Source organism: Mauremys reevesii, linkage group 1 (genome assembly GCF_016161935.1).
Source record: "Mauremys reevesii isolate NIE-2019 linkage group 1, ASM1616193v1, whole genome shotgun sequence".
NCBI lineage: Eukaryota > Metazoa > Chordata > Testudines > Geoemydidae > Mauremys > Mauremys reevesii.
In genome coordinates, this window is record NC_052623.1 from 333,059,098 (window position 1) to 333,074,827 (window position 15,730).

At 41.8% G+C, this 15,730-nt stretch overlaps 1 protein-coding gene across 3 annotated transcripts in view; it reads right to left on the reverse strand.

The window, feature by feature from the left end:
- Window positions 1-15,730, reverse strand: part of PIK3CG (phosphatidylinositol-4,5-bisphosphate 3-kinase catalytic subunit gamma) — a 56,674-nt gene that overhangs the window by 22,407 nt on the left and 18,537 nt on the right. For all 3 annotated transcript variants that reach the window (XM_039516927.1, XM_039516919.1, XM_039516938.1), the window contains 4 exons: window positions 13,606-15,615; window positions 11,235-11,300; window positions 10,901-11,126; window positions 5,359-5,462 (listed from right to left, as the gene is read on the reverse strand). In XM_039516927.1, coding sequence (XP_039372861.1) covers window positions 5,359-5,462; window positions 10,901-11,126; window positions 11,235-11,300; window positions 13,606-15,603 — 2,394 coding nt within the window. In that variant the 5' untranslated portion in view covers window positions 15,604-15,615. The remainder of the gene's footprint in view (window positions 1-5,358; window positions 5,463-10,900; window positions 11,127-11,234; window positions 11,301-13,605; window positions 15,616-15,730) is intronic.

The following is a 15,730-nucleotide window of genomic DNA, read 5'->3' on the forward strand; positions in this document are numbered from 1 at the left end:
TTTGTTCTCGTGTCCACATTAGTACTGAGCTGAAATAATTCCTCTCCCTCCCTGGTATTTATCCCTCTGATATATTTAAAGAGAGCAATCATATCTCCTCTCAACCTTCTCTTGGTTAAGGAAAACAAACCGAGCATAAGCCTACCAAGGTCAGGAAGCAACGAAACCTGGAGGGAGCCTGACATGGGAACTGAGCTTTTTGGGACTGGTATATCACTTTGAAACCAAGATGACATCATCAGTGACAAGCATTGCAGGTCCAGGGAGGCTGAGCACCCCCAGCCAGGCATAGCCACACCCATGCTCCATCCCGAGGCCCCCTCCTGCTTTCTGCCGCTTCCCCCATGGCCCCAGCCCAGGCAGGCTGCTCCTCTCCCCCAAAGTGAGTTGGGACTAGGGCGGGCCCGCCTGTGGCCTGGGACTCAGGGCAGCTGGGGCCAGTGCTGAGGCTGGGTGTGGTCGGGGGGTTGGCCTGAGGCTAGGGGGCGGTGGGGGACTTGGGGCTCCGGTGGAAAAGGGGCGGGTCTCGGGCACAAGAGTGGAGCCAGAGGCTAGCATCCCCAAATGTGTGGCTCATGCATCACCAATGGTTGACATAGAGAGGCTGTGGAAACATGAACAAGCATATGAACAGAAGCTAGCAGCAGAAGTACTGCAACCATTACATGAGCAACGGTTTCAGACAGAATTAGCATCTAGAGCAGGGGTAGGCAACCTATGGCACGAGTGCCGAAGGTGGCACGCAAGCTGATTTTCAGTGGCACTCATACTGCCCGCGTCCTGGCCACCAGTCCGGGGGGCTCTGCGTTTTAATTTAATTTTAAATGAAGCTTCTTAAGCATTTTAAAAACCTTATTTATTTTACATACAACAATAGTTTAGTTATATATTATAGACTTATAGAGACCTTCTAAAAACGTTAAAATGTATTACTGGCACGCAAAACCTTAAATTAGAGTGAATAAATGACGATTCGGCACAGCACTTCTGAAAGGTTGCAGACCCCTGATCTAGAGTACTGTATTTTGAAAATCAACAAAGCAAAAAAATTATTGATAAATAATTTTTTACTATTTATATGTATGATGTTGTAAAACATTTTTTATGTACAAGATAAAGTTAATTTCCGAACATGAAAGATAAAAGGCAAAAACAATGACATACTATATAAAGTAAAAGAGGCCTTAAGTGACAGAACAAAGAGGGTTGCCCTATTGTATCACCACAGAAATGTTAAAAATTTGGTACAAGGGATGTAATACTAATTGGTACAGGGTAAGAAATTTAACAAAGGTCCAATAACATGAAGTTAAATGTGAAAAGCACTACAACTCGTCTGGCGTGGAAGAAGTTTTATTTTCCTTCCTCAAATTCTGTTGCAAGACAATGCAAAGTCCAGAAAGCTCCAGACTTGTACTGCTGCTTGCACCAGGATGGCGTTTACATGCGCAGAATAAGAGTTGCCAGCATGTGAGTTCAATCTCGGGGAATAGTCTTCAAATTGTGCAGTACAGTTGAGATGCTGGGATGTTGGTAAAGTAAAAACTGCCTATGTTGTTGATGACAAGTATTTTTTGGTGGCTTAACAGGACCACATCTGGTACGGACCCAGGGAATGTTATTTTAATTGGCCTATGTTCTGTTTGACACCTAAATTTCTCGTGGTGATAAATGGAAAGATTTTTTACATTTTGTACCAGTTTTTCATAATGTCATTAAAATAAAAGTTAAAATTACTGAAGGATGCTTTAAAGGCAGAGCAATCTTATAATGTGGGATTAGATCCTTCTGGGTTCTACCTGTGGAGGTGAAGTTGTATCCCCTGCTTCGTACTTTGAGCCTAATATTAATGGTGGTTCAAATTATTACAACTACTGTGGTTTTGGCGATGTGTTGCTGCTCGGTAAACTTGAAAAAAAGAGCACAGAAAGGTGGAATAGGACACAAATGAAACAAATACTAACATAAAAAGCAAGAAAATTAAAGGAGTGGAAACGTAGGCCTGGCTTGCCATAACCTGCCTCATTTCTTAGTGGGCATGATTGGGAAGATGAATGGAAGGTTAAGTTGTAAATATGGGCTTACCAAGCAGTATGCTGGAATCAGGTTGTCTGTGCTAGCTAAAATAAGCTGAAACACTCTGATGCTAGGGAAATGGACAAGATAAACGTGGAATGTAAAGATCAGGTTCTATATGAACAGCACATGGACAGAGCATGCTTATGCAAGGCTGGGATTAATGTCATTCGGTGCACCTTAAATATTCAAAATCAACTGGGCTTTATAGCTATGTGTGAAACTGCCAGTCTTAAATCTTAATTACTTTAAAAATACTGAACCAACTGGCCTCAAACATTTGGGCTAAGACTAAATATTGAAAATTTCAGCCCAAAAAGGGTTTAAATATATGAGAAAATAGAAAAATGTGTTTGAATGGAAAGTGGAACTCACACTGGACTAAAGTAACCACTATAATAAACATTTCTTTGTTCACAGATTACTTTGAGTTTAGTGTCCAAGGAATAAAAGGAAGGGATAGTCTGTGAATAATTGTCTGTCTGCCTTTGATGTCACACCATTTGCACCTATAACTCTATTATTTCCCTTATCTAGGGAAGTGCTGGTAGAGTTGTGAGCTTCACAGTCTATAGGGAAAGTATCAAATGCTGTTGTGGCAGCAAAGTGTCTAAAAAAAAAAAAAAGTCATGTTGTGATCAAGCCAATTGTGACTTCTATCTACAGTATCTGAATAGCTCATCAACTGCTTAATTGATTCTATAGTCATACCACATCAACCTCTTAATTTGGTAGACACGTCTCTGTGATCATGTTGCAGTGACCAGCATTTTCATTAATGAAGTATGAACAGTGATGAGCTGCCAAAATCTTAACAACGGGTTCCCTATAAAAAGTTCTGATTTAATAACGGGTTCCCTATAAAAAGTTCTGATTTAAGGGATGTGTGCGCAGCATGTTTTTTTTTAACCAATAGGTTTACACACATATATTTTCCCAGGAGGTGATTAAGAACCGAAAAGCCTGACATGTCCAGGAAAAATAGATGTATTTTTTAACCCTACCTAAAGTTTTTTTAAAGATGGGGCTGAACTGAATGAGCTCCGTTTCACATGTGTGTGTGTGTGGTGGGACAGTCTCAATTTTTTTGTCTTTTTTTTTTTTAGGTATATATTTACCCCCTCCCCCCCGCCTGATTTTTCACACTTGCTGCTGGGTCACCACTACATGGCATGTGTGCCCTCCTGCCCCCCCTGCCCCTCCCCCAAGCAGTGTGCCTGAAGCAGGCTGGCAGGGCACCAGTGGAGGGGGGGCTGGCTGGGCTGGCTGCAGGGCAGGGCTGGGGCAGGGCAGGGCTGGAGGCAGGGGGCTGGCGGGTGGCTGCTGGGGGTGAGGGCGGCGGGCGGTGGCTGTGGGGTGGGGTGGGCAGGGGTGGGGGGGTGGCTGTGGGTGGGGGTGGGGGTGGCTGGCAGGGGGGGGCCGGGGCGGTGGGGGGGGGGGGGGGTCGGGGGGGGCCGGCGGGGGGCCGGGGGGGGGGGGGGGGGGGGGGGGGGGGGGGGGGGCTGGGGGGGGGGGGGGGGGGGCGGGCGGGGGGGGGAGGGGGGGGCGGGGGGGGGGGGGGGCCGGGGGGCGGGGGGGGGCGGGGGGGGGGGTGGCGGGGGGGGGGGGTGGGGGGGGGGGCGCGGGGGGGCGGGGGGGGGGGGTGCGGGGGCTGGGGGGGGGGGGGGGGGGGGGGGTCGGGGGGGGGGGGGGTGGGGGGAGGCAGGGAGCAGGGAGGCAGGGAGCAGCAGCAGGGGGAGCAGGAGCAGAGCAGCAGCCACGGCAGGCCAGGCACAGGCAGCAGGGCAGCAGGCAGGGAGCAGCAGAGAGAAGCAGCAGCCAGGGGAGGCAGGAGCTCACATGGCTCCAGGCAGAGGCAGGGGCAGCCCAAAGCCGCAGAGGGGGAAGGCTTCCCTTCCAGGGTAGTATGAATGAAGAGACTTTTACACCACTGGCATTTTACACAAAATAGATTATGAGTCTGAATTAGTTATGTTAGAAGGAAGGTCCATACCATGATTGCTTTTATTGCATTTGGATAAATGTAACACTTCTGTGTATACAAAGCCCATCAGTGCCTTTCTTCCTACACTGTGCAATAGAATATTTTCTGTATCACCACCACATAAATTCTATCCTAAAATTCTTTGCAGAATTAAATGATACTTACAAAAATAAGGTAGTAACTCAAGGCAGAGAGAAAGGAAAAGGCAATGAAAAGAACTTTTAAACTGAGATTTGAAATAAAACAGCAATTTGGTATATTGAAGAGATACAGAAAGGCTATTCTAAATGGCAGAGAAGACTTTTGTATCAACAATGGTTCAACGATGTGGTGCAATGACTGCACCATGGGCAGTCATACCTAGTGGTTGGAACAGAAATCAGGCCTAATGGTCAGAGCAGAGGGTAAAAATGAAAGATAACGTTAGGTATGAAGCTGAAGGTCAGAGCTAGAGACAAAGTCGGGTGCTAGGCCAGGGATCAGAGCTGAGGACAGTGTCAGGGATAAGGCAGAGCAGCAGGGGCCAAAGTAGAGCAGGACAGCAGGAAATGGGAGTAGATGGGGTCTGGGATGGGAGGACAGGAACAGGAAGGAATGCAGGGCTCAGGAGTCAGGTAATCCAGAGGTAGTCACAGCCAGCCAAGGATTCTGCTACTTGCTCGCACAACTTCCTGTTGTTACTTCCTGGTTTATGTTGTGCTCCTTAGCCAGTTGGGGGTCTGGATGTTTCCCCCCGTGTTTTGGGGCAGGGTGCTCTGCAAGCTAGACCTTCCTTGAACCTGTCCCTAGTTACTCAGGTGAGCTGCTGGGTGGAAGTCATGGTCTGAGTGCTGCCTGGGGACCCATGGACCCAGGTTTGAGGTCTGTGATCCGTCATACGTAAGGGGAGTAACTGGAGGACTAGACAGATACAAAGCAAGTGAAGTAGACTGGAATAAGTCTATAGACGTTTTTAGACACAAGAAAGCCAGTTTCTAACTAGATCCTGAAATTAATGGGGAGCCAGAATTGCTGTTTGAGAATTAGTGTTTTGTCATCATGTTTCTTCCTGAATATGAAGTAAGCAGCAGCCTTTTGCTTATACTTGCTTAAGGTGAGATCTAAGAATCAAAGACCATAGAAAAGATAGGGTTGTCAAAGTGAACTGAGGTAAAACCATAAATGAGGATATCTATGGCAGAAGTGAAGTCAAGACTTTTGGGTACATGATTTGAAGAGGCAGATATGTAAATCACACATATTTGCAGATAAGAGATTTTCAAACCATGAAGAATTTGTAAATAATAAAATATATTTACCACTAGTGCTCCTGCTCTCAGCCCAGGGTCATATGGAACTCTAAAGCTTTCCGGAAGTTTGCTGTTCTGCAGTTTTTCAAGCTTTTGTTTCAGCTGTGTGATAACTGTAATCGCAAAAAAATAAATCACCATTATTGGGTTCAAAAGTTAGAAGCAGAAAGTTACAGTTAATTAGACCTTTTAAGTCTCAGAATTTGGATGCCAGGCTCCTATTTTTAGCTACCTTTTTGAACTGCTTATGTCTAAGACCTTCTAGCAGGTTCTCCTGATTTGGAAATCCAAGGAGATTCTATAGGTAGGGATGCGCTATCTGGTTAAATGTCCTCGGGTGTCTAACTATAGAGAGCCAGTCACAGTGTTACCAACTTTCATTATGTTACCACTAGTCTTGTAGAATTTGGTGTTTTTCTTAAAGCTCCAACTCCTGGACTCAGGTGATTATATGAGAATCTCAGCTTAAAGCTCCAACTCCTGGACTCAGGTGATTATATGAGAATCTCAGCTTTCATTTAAAAAACATTTCTAGCCCTCATTATTAACAAAAAAACCCTGAAAACGTGACCCCTAAAGGTTCAAAACTAGAAGACAAATACAAGAACACAACTTTTTAAACAAATCCTCATGATTTTTGGATGCTTAGTGTGAATAATACTGAAGCCATGAAGACTCTAGCCAGAGACATAGCCTCCCTAGAGCATAGTTCCCCCAACCACACCTGGCCACAGATTTGGACCTACAGCTATAGTGATGTTGGGCAGTGCTTTAGCTCCCTTTCTGTGACCACAAGGCTTTCCAGCAGCAGCCAGGCAGTTACAGCTAGAGCTCCAATCCTCACAAGCCAGGGTGCAAGGAATAGTTACAACTAAGGGCTAGCAGCTCAGTCAGAGTATCCCCCAAACTGATGGCAGGCAGCAGCAGATCCCTCACCCAGTACAGGGCAATGGCCAGCACCAGGAGTGAGCAACCGACCACAGCCCTCCATCCAGTCCAGGGCAAGAAGCAACCAGGGGCAGAGCCTCAAGGAGCCACCAGTTACCTAGAGCCAGCCAGGGGCAAAGCAATTACTATATTCTTAAGTATCAGAGGGGTAGCCGTGTTTGTCACTTTTTACAGATCCAGACTAAGAGTCCTGTGGCACCTTATAGACTAACAGAAGCATTGGAGCATGAGCTTTCGTGGGTGAATACCCACTTCGTCAGATGCATGATAAGTGGGTATTCACCCACCTCATGCTCCAATACATGAGAAGTGGGTATTCACCCACGAAAGCTCATGCTCCAATACTTCTGTTAGTCTATAAGGTGCCACAGGACCCTTTGTCGCTTCTTACTATATTCTTAAAGAATGTTCCATACTGCAGCTCTGTCAGTTCTAAATTCTAGCAAACAGAACATCTGCTTATTATGTAAATAAGGCACTGAATATTCATATATGTAGGAGATTCATTCATAGCCCCTCCAGATTTCTGATCCTTCAGTTTAAACAGGAATGGTTAATACTAACATTGTTCCACCTTAGATAGTCAGTCACAATCCCTCTCTGCAATATGCTGGGAAGTACTCTTCTTGTATATTAAACAAATAAGACACCAATTTAAAAGAAAAAGAAAATAAGACAGGGATTTCTATATGCACAACTTCTAGCTATTCAAGTGCCCCCCATATTGATGGCACTATATAAATAATTATACCCTCAAAAAAAAAAATAGGAAAATTAGAAGGGAAACAAAGGACCACTGGAAAATGAAGACGCTAGACGCAGCATTTATGCACCTAGAATTTTTAAAATACTAACAAAGAAAAATCTCAAAATCTTTGCTATAAAGTTCAGTGAATTAAGAGTCACCCAGGAATTAAAAACAAACGAACAAATGACATCTATCTTTGAGGCTTTTAGGAAAGAAGGGCCTAGAAAATACCAGATGACTAATGTGATACCTATTCTGGGTAAAATATCTGAGTGCAAGATAAAGGAGTCAATATGTGAACATTATAATTAGACACCTTTCTTTAAAGACAAACTAGGGTTTATTAAAATAGGCCTTCTCAAATAAATCTAATAGCTTTCTACAATGTAATTATTGATTTACTACACAAAGGTGCTCAGGATATAGCATGTCAATTTCGATAAGCTATCTGATCTAAAACCACATAATTAAGAAACTGAATACCAATTACTTAAAGCGATCACAGTAAAGGTTTGGAACTAGTTGCTTTAAAAAAAGTATCTATAAATAATAAGATTTACCAGCTGATCTAGTTTAAGAACTCAAAACTGGAACCTAGAGAGAGGAAACAATTGCACAGATATCTATTTTGAAGATATTTAGGAAGCAATTATGCAGACCCAGGGATGAAAGCAGATAGTAAAACAAGTATAAGATTGAAGTGTGTTGCCCTTATAGAAAAAAAATTTCAATGTAAACATAGGGATTCTGACATTAAAAATGAGGGAAATATTACCCTATATAACCATGGTGATACTGCACCTGGAATACTGTGTACCTAAACAAAAGTACTGAGAAGGGTGAAAACAGAGATACAAGAATTACGGGATAAGATTGAAAGACTGATAAGACTAGAAAAGTGAAGACCAATGGGAGATGATGTGACCCAACACATTCAGACTGACAATATAAATAAAGGAAGTCAATGGAGATGGTAGGCAAAAGGCACAACAGACTGAAGTTAAAGGAAGAAAAAGTTTGGGAACAACGTAAGGAAACATTTCTTAACAAGTAAGCATAGCTAGGCAGTGACACATTTCCAAAGGCAACATATCCCATATTTTCAAAAACAAGTTAGATAAGTCATTAGTGGAACAGTCATGTGAGTAGGCCTGAAAAATGCAGAGCGGTCACACTTGGTCACCCAAGTACTCTTTTCAGGTCCTGTCATATATTACACTATTTTTGTAGAGAGTGAAAGAGAAGGAAAAAAAAATGACATAAGACAGACAACTTGCTGGACATAAAGCTGATTGCTGTGACTGAAATTTCAGAATCTCTCTCTCTCTATATATATATAGCTGCGGAAGCTTCAAGTTTCCTCTTAAAAAGTAGATATTCTGATCAAAGAAGTTTGGGGAAGCCTCCCTATGTGTTTTGTAAAATAATTAAAAGTAAATTTCTTCTAAAATATAGAAGTTTTTAACGGAGTTTGTCAGCATCACAACCAAATAAACACCATGTTGAACAGTGGGCATGACACAGGAGGGTTTGTCTAGGTTATTAAATACTATGGCCCCAATTTTACAGTCTTTAAAACAACAAAACTCCTCCTGAATTTAGGAATGCAGGATAAAAGTGAAAACATAGCAAGACCTGAAAAAATACCTGGGTCATCCAGGGTGAACACTGCATTTTTTCATGTCTACTCACATAACTGACTGGCTTATCTTGGAAACATCAATTTACACCATGGAATTAGTGGATGGTGAGTTGGACTGGGATTTCAAAGCTGATATTCACAATGGAAGGGAACTTGGAATTTACTTTTTAATTAACAACATCAGGATCTCTGGACTGAAGGAACACTTTCTAAGATTGATATGAGTTGCACTATTCACAATGGGTTTTCCAACTGCTGGAACCAGACATGTTACAAGCTCCTATTGGTGGTTGATACAGCATGGTAAATGCTGAAAAAGAACTGGTAAGATGTCACGGTGCAGGTATAGTAGTGAAAGGAATTCTCTCCTCTAGGAATGAAGAATCTGGAAAGTTGTCCAACAAGCAGGAGGCATAGTCAAAAATGAAGTAAACATTTCTTTCGTTCTGGGAAAGAATGCTCCAAGACTTTTGAAATGAAGCCTCGCACTTACTACAATCCAAAACTCTGTTTAAGGACTTGTAGCTTGGAGCATAAACTGGTTTATGAGATATATTGAGAAAGCGGCTTAATGAAAAATATGACTTCACATTATGTATGCAAAATATACCATAAATCTGAAGAAAGGTGTCATCTTTTATAAAATCAATGAACTGAATTAAAAATCCATTCACTTTTAATTGAGATAAAAAAGTAAGGTTTCACTCAAATTTGTCCACTGTGCCTATCTCAGGTGCTACGCATGTAATAAAACATATACACAACTTTAATACAAATTGTAATTAAAACAGGGCACCTAACCAGGCTCATACACACTGATCATTTCTCTCTCTCTCAAAAATAAATAAATACATTGTGACAGACCCAGGCCAGTGGGGTACAGGAGTCTGGTAGAGGGCAAATATACTGGTCACTGGATGAGTAGTTTTCTGTTCCCTGAGTGACCAGAGCAGGGGCTGCACTAGAGTAATCAGGAACCTGCTAGAACCAATTAAGGCAGACAGGCTGATTAGAACACCTGCAGCCAATCAAGGCAGGCTAATAAGGGCACCTGGGTTTAAAAAGGAGCTCACTCCAGTCAGGCGAGGAGGAGAGGAAGTGCGTGTGAGGAGTTGAGAGGAAGAGGCACCAGGAGTTGAGAGTGAGAGTGTGTACTGCTGGAGGACTAAGGAGTACAAGTGTTATCAGACACCAGGAGGAAGGTCCTGTGGTGAGGATAAAGAAGGTGTTTGGAGGAGGCCATGGGGAAGTAGCCCAGAGATTTGTAGCTGTCATGCAGCTGTTACAAGAGGCACTATAGACAGCTGCAATCCACAGGGCCCTGGGCTGGAACCTGGAGTAGAGGGCGTGCCTGGGTTGCTCCCAACTCCTGATCAGACACAGGAGGAGTTGATCCAGACTATGGGGAAGATCACTGAGGTGAGCAGATCTGCCAATAAGCGCAGGACCCACCAAGGTAGAGGAGGAACTTTGTCACAACATGAAAAGAGAAAGTGAGACCTCCAGTAATTTTCCCAACCCCAAGCAACATCTCCCAAGAGCCTACCAGTCAGCTCCTTAATCAATCCCTACAATTAACCTTCCACTTCTCTAGGAAAAGTCTGCATAAACATCTGCAGCATCACCTGCAGGTCACACCACATCCATGGCTCAGATGAAACAAGAAGGAAAATTAATTTCAGAGCCCAGGACCCTCATGGAGAACACACTGCTTCCCATTTATACCAGGAGAGGTGCATTAACTTGCACCTGCATCTGTGTTGCAGTAATACACAAAGGAGAGAGGAGTTAAGATTGTATAGTGTGGTGTCATCCTACCTCTTCATTTCATGGTAGCATGTCTTGTTTTTTCTTGTCACATTACATATGCCTTAGATTAGAAGAATATTAAGAGTACCTGAATTCTGCATTTCCTGGTTTTACAATGTTTGAGTTCTGGAAGGCACCCAGGAACACAGTGCAGCATTGAGTGTCTCCAACCTTAACTCCGCATGAATGCAGTTTTCCACAAGTGAATATATTATTGGCTTCTTTGACACCCACAACTTATGTGGCTATTTAGAAGGATTAATTGTAATGCTCAGTGGCCGAGGTAGTAATTTACTCTTATGGACACTACAGAGAAACAGTACTGTTTGCTGCCTTGGTTTTAATACACATGGAGTGAAAAGACACATTACATAACAAATGAAGCAATACTTATGAATACATACCTTGAGAGGTGACATCGTACTTTTCAGCAGAAACTGATTTTATATCCATTGTGAGTTTATGCAGCAACTTAATTATCTGAACCTGTTTCATGAAATCATGTAGCATGGCTTTTCCACAGCCCCTAAGATAGGCTTCTAGGATCACAGCAAACCTCTGCTGGTAGTGCATGGACTGAGCAATCTCACTTCTTAAAAACCAAAACAAAAAGTGACCAATTCTTTTGTTCTAAAGGCAGAGAAAAGGCTAAAATTAATATACATGACATTCTCCTGAGAAACTGTCAATTTTAACAATGCCTGTAACTTTAATGTTACTTAATTTTGAAGTACTTACTCTCAAACCTCGTTTTAGTAGAAATCTGGCTAGTGCGCTGTCATGATAGGGTTCAAATTTCACAGCCTAAACGATGCATATAAAAATCAAAGAAATACATATTTTATTTAAAATATTTATAATACCTTGTTGCATTTTCTTACATGTGCAATTTACAGATGACATCAACAGAATAGAGCTCTGTCAAAGTAAAAATGTTATGGAAAAGCATAGGTCTTTAGAGAAAAAAAAAGTTGGAAAAAACACTGATGTTTCTTTGTATGTGATTTGATCACTCCATTCTATGATTGGGTTTTTTTTGAGACATTATTATTGTGACAGATGATTAACAAACAAAAGCCACATGGAGAAGTAGCCATCCAGTCTAACTTCACACTCATGAATGTTGGTGCACTATAATGACAGTACTCAGAGATTCAGATGAGAGGGTGGTAAGAAAACAAAACATTCTAATATTGTTTTACATTAAATTATTGTGTATATTGTAATTTAATAAAAGTTTTAACCCAGAATTTTTCCCTTTGTTTTGAAAAGAAACTAAAATTACCTCAGTAGTGTATTCCTTCTTGAAATCATTGTAATGTTTATTGTCTTGAAACAAATTCTTTTAGAAAATGCACAAAGAATAATCTTAGCATCCTGCATTGTATGCACTTGTGTATCCGCCAGCCTGCATATTAACTGAGCCCCTAATTTGGGTGCAAAAATGTGTTTAAAAATAAACAGACAAGGACTTGTCCGTAACCTCTGCTGTCTTAAAGGAGAGTGTACAGAGTAGCAGTTATGTGAGAGGTCAGACTAGATAATCTTAGTGGTAACTTTTGGCCTTAAAATTTACAAACCTTGAATTGCATATGTCCTGTCTGGGGAGCCCAACCTCCAGATGGGGGAGTATATAGAGGCTTTGTCAGAAGCACTGCTCCTGCAAACTTGGAAGAGCCAACTTCACTTTCTTAGGAGTCAGCAACTACCTTTGAACCTGTGCAGCTTACAAGGTCCACAGGCTCCCTTGCCACAGAGGTGCCCAATCTTACTGCAGAATTTGCTCACAGGTTCCTTGAAATTTAGTTGTCTGCTGCTCTGGAGTTTATAACCTTTACAGAGAAAGCTGCCAGGCATGGAAAGGTGCAGAATAGGGCCAGAATAGCTGGATATGCATTTACACTAGAGAACTGCACTATTACAAATTTCATCTACAATCAATAATACCCTCAGTTCTGCAAGTTGCAATGGTGCAGTGTTCCCACCCCAAAGCAAACTATTGTGAAAGTGAAAGAAACTTCTCTTTTCAAACTCAGATCTCTGAAATGCTTTGTCGTGTAACTGATCTCAAGTTTTCAGCAACAACAGCTAGCAAGAGACCATATACTAAATATTTCAAGCAAATAGGATTGTAACTCACTTTCCATTAAAACCCTGATTTTGATCTTTCTAACTTTCTATGAATGAATAAATCCTAAGTATGGAGTCAGAACCATGGTTCCTTGCCATGCCTTTTATTTTGCTGTTTTATACTTTTTAAATTTTATGGAGTAGTACAAGTACATGGAAGTACAAGATTGATAGTATTGCCAGATAAGATGTATGCACAGCAGCATGAAAGATTCTTCACACAACTCTGCAAGCAGACCCTAAGCACAACCCAAAACGTTTGTGTCAGGCCTTGTCTAAACCAGCATTTTCTTTAAAATTTTCATTGTTTCATTACCAACAGTGGCAGCAATAGCAGGAGCACTGGTACGGACTGGCCACTGGTGTTTCAATCACTTAGTGAGAAGCTGAATACAGATTATGTTGAAGACGTAACTTTATTAAATCCTGTGCATTACTCTGGCCATGTGGCTGTGTTGCTTCCAGCCAAACTCTCCACATTCACTGGTGTCCTGTCAATAAAAGTCCCTCAGGGTAGGGTGACCAGATAGCAAGTGTGAAAAATCAGGACAGGGGGTGGAGGGTAATAGGCATCTATGTAAGAAAAAGCCCCAAATATCTGATCACCCTACCTCAGGGAAACATGGACTCGCTGACTGCAGTTCCGCTGATCATTATACAACTGGTGCTTTAACTATCATGTGATCCAGACCTGATCTGAGCAGGATTAGAAAACCCAGTGTGGGTGGGTTTCCATCATTAGAGCTACACTGGTAGTAGGGTGACTGTGGGGAAATTTGAAGAAGACTGTTAATATAGACACAACGTGTGAATGGTAACAAAGGTAAATGAATTAAGGATATTATTAATTCCTTTTACTAGCAGTGTTTTGATTAACATTGGAGACTTCAAACAGTAGGGCATTCATAACACTGGAACATTTCAATGATCATGCAAATATTCAAGGAAACGAATGTTCAGGAATGCAAATATACCTTACCTGCACTAGTTGCAAAAGGTAATGCAGAACATCGTCGTCTTCTAAGCTCTCCAGCTTTTGAACCGCCATTGCTCTTACGTTTTCATCCGAAAAGTTACAGTCCAAAAGTTGCATGGTTAGTCCAACATCCAAACTGCTATGATCCCAAGCTTCTCTTTTAGCCAACAACTGGTATGTTTTAGCCACTATTTCTTGCTGTCCCCACTTCACTGAGCTAAGCAGCTTAGGATATGCCTTGGGATGCTTTATGCTTTCGTATCTAAAATGCCACAATAATTCTTTGTCCTCAGGAGTAAGTGGATTAAGTGGGTCAGTGTCTATGATTGCTTCAAGTTGTTTTCGAAGCTGGTTGGGCATTTCAGCTCTTGTCCTATCCCCTTGGGGATCAGATGTTATCCTATGTTTGGGCAAAGCTATTGGGTGGCAATATTTATCCAAAACAATAGAGATAGCCATTGAGTTTTCTTTATCAGGATTGGTTGCTGATGTAAGTTTGTCAGCATTGATGCTTCCCTGCTCTTCCCCCTTACCTGAAATCTTCCACATATGAAGCACGTACTCCCCACTACGTAACAGGGAACGGTGATCAATCAACAAAATATTTACATAATAGAGTAGTTGAGTTTTACATTTAGAATCGGAGTTGGGGGAATCATGTGACTGAAGGTTAACCTTTGTGGATAATGCCTGTGCTTTGCCACAATATATCTGTAGATTCAGTAGTGCTCCTTTAGGCAAATCTTTAATTTTAATATCAAATTCAACCCAAGTATTCCATAGAACCTCCTCAGTAAAAGGCTTAGATATGGTCCTTCTCTGTGAAAGAAGTTGTTGCCCATGTTGAATATTAGCCTCAACAAACACAGTAAGTTCAGTATTTCTTGGTAGCACTGGGATATCAATGCCAACTATCTTGACCCTGAATTTTCTATTACAGTCCCACAAAGAGATAGTGAACACCCTCTCATGATCTTTTCCATCTATTGTCAGCTGTTCATGATATCCTGTAACACCGGTGCAGTCATCCACCAAGGGCCATTCTTCTTTCTGAACCTCATCCTCCTTGGGGTCAGGAGGGTCATCTAGTACTAGGTGGATCTCTTCCCCATTTTTCAGGCACTGTCTTATCCAGTGAAAATCTTTGATTGGTGTCTCTCCTGTGATATACTCATCTCTGCCACAAATCCTGAGAACAAAATCCAGTTCACTGTGATCCTCAGGAATATCCATCAAAGATTTCTTCTTTGCCATTTTTGTGAAAAAGCTCTGAAGGATCATGTCTGGTGTGTCATCAATTGATACTTTAATTTTCTGGCTAGTTGTTCCTCTGTGTATGATTATAAAAATATTGTTATTAGTAATCTTTTTAAGCACATATTCTGGGAGTGGCTTAGATGTAATCCATGGATGCATTGAATACAATTTTGGATCTCTGCAGGCTACTTCAATCATTCGTGGTGTGACTAACCTGCGACGAGTAAATTCTAGCTCATCATCATGCACATTACTAACATCAGTGACATCATAGCCAATCAAATCATTAAGTTGCGTCTGAAATTCCTGAACCGCCTGTTCTGGTTTTTGCTTCTGGATCACAGAGATTTTGCCTACCTTTTTCTGTAACACTTTCCAATACAGTATGCAGTCCAACGTCTGTATTACTTGATGTTTGTCATAAATTTCATACCACTGCCCTTTCTTCTGATATTGAAGAATAAATTGATCTGGGGTGAATTTATGGTAAAAGTCTGTGGTTTGGCTCATCTCTATTGCACGCATCCAAATCTGTGCTTTCATTTGCTCAACAGTACAGTTGCCAGCTATTTCGAGTAACATTGTTTCCTGCACTTGTTTATTGCTTGTAGGCAGAATGAACTCAATGGATATCAGTTCCATTGAAGATAAATTACTTGCTGGACTGTGTGGCTTCATTCTTCTTCTCCTTCGTTTGGCTTCCTCTCTCATTACAACAGGCTGTTCATAATTCCCCAACTCCATGCCAGAAGAAATCTAGCAAAACATACAAATGTTTGATCACTTTCTCATTTAATTTCTGTTTGTGTACTTCTACAGACACATTAGCTCTTTTTGTTAAGTTTAACTACAGGCTTTAATCATAACCTTT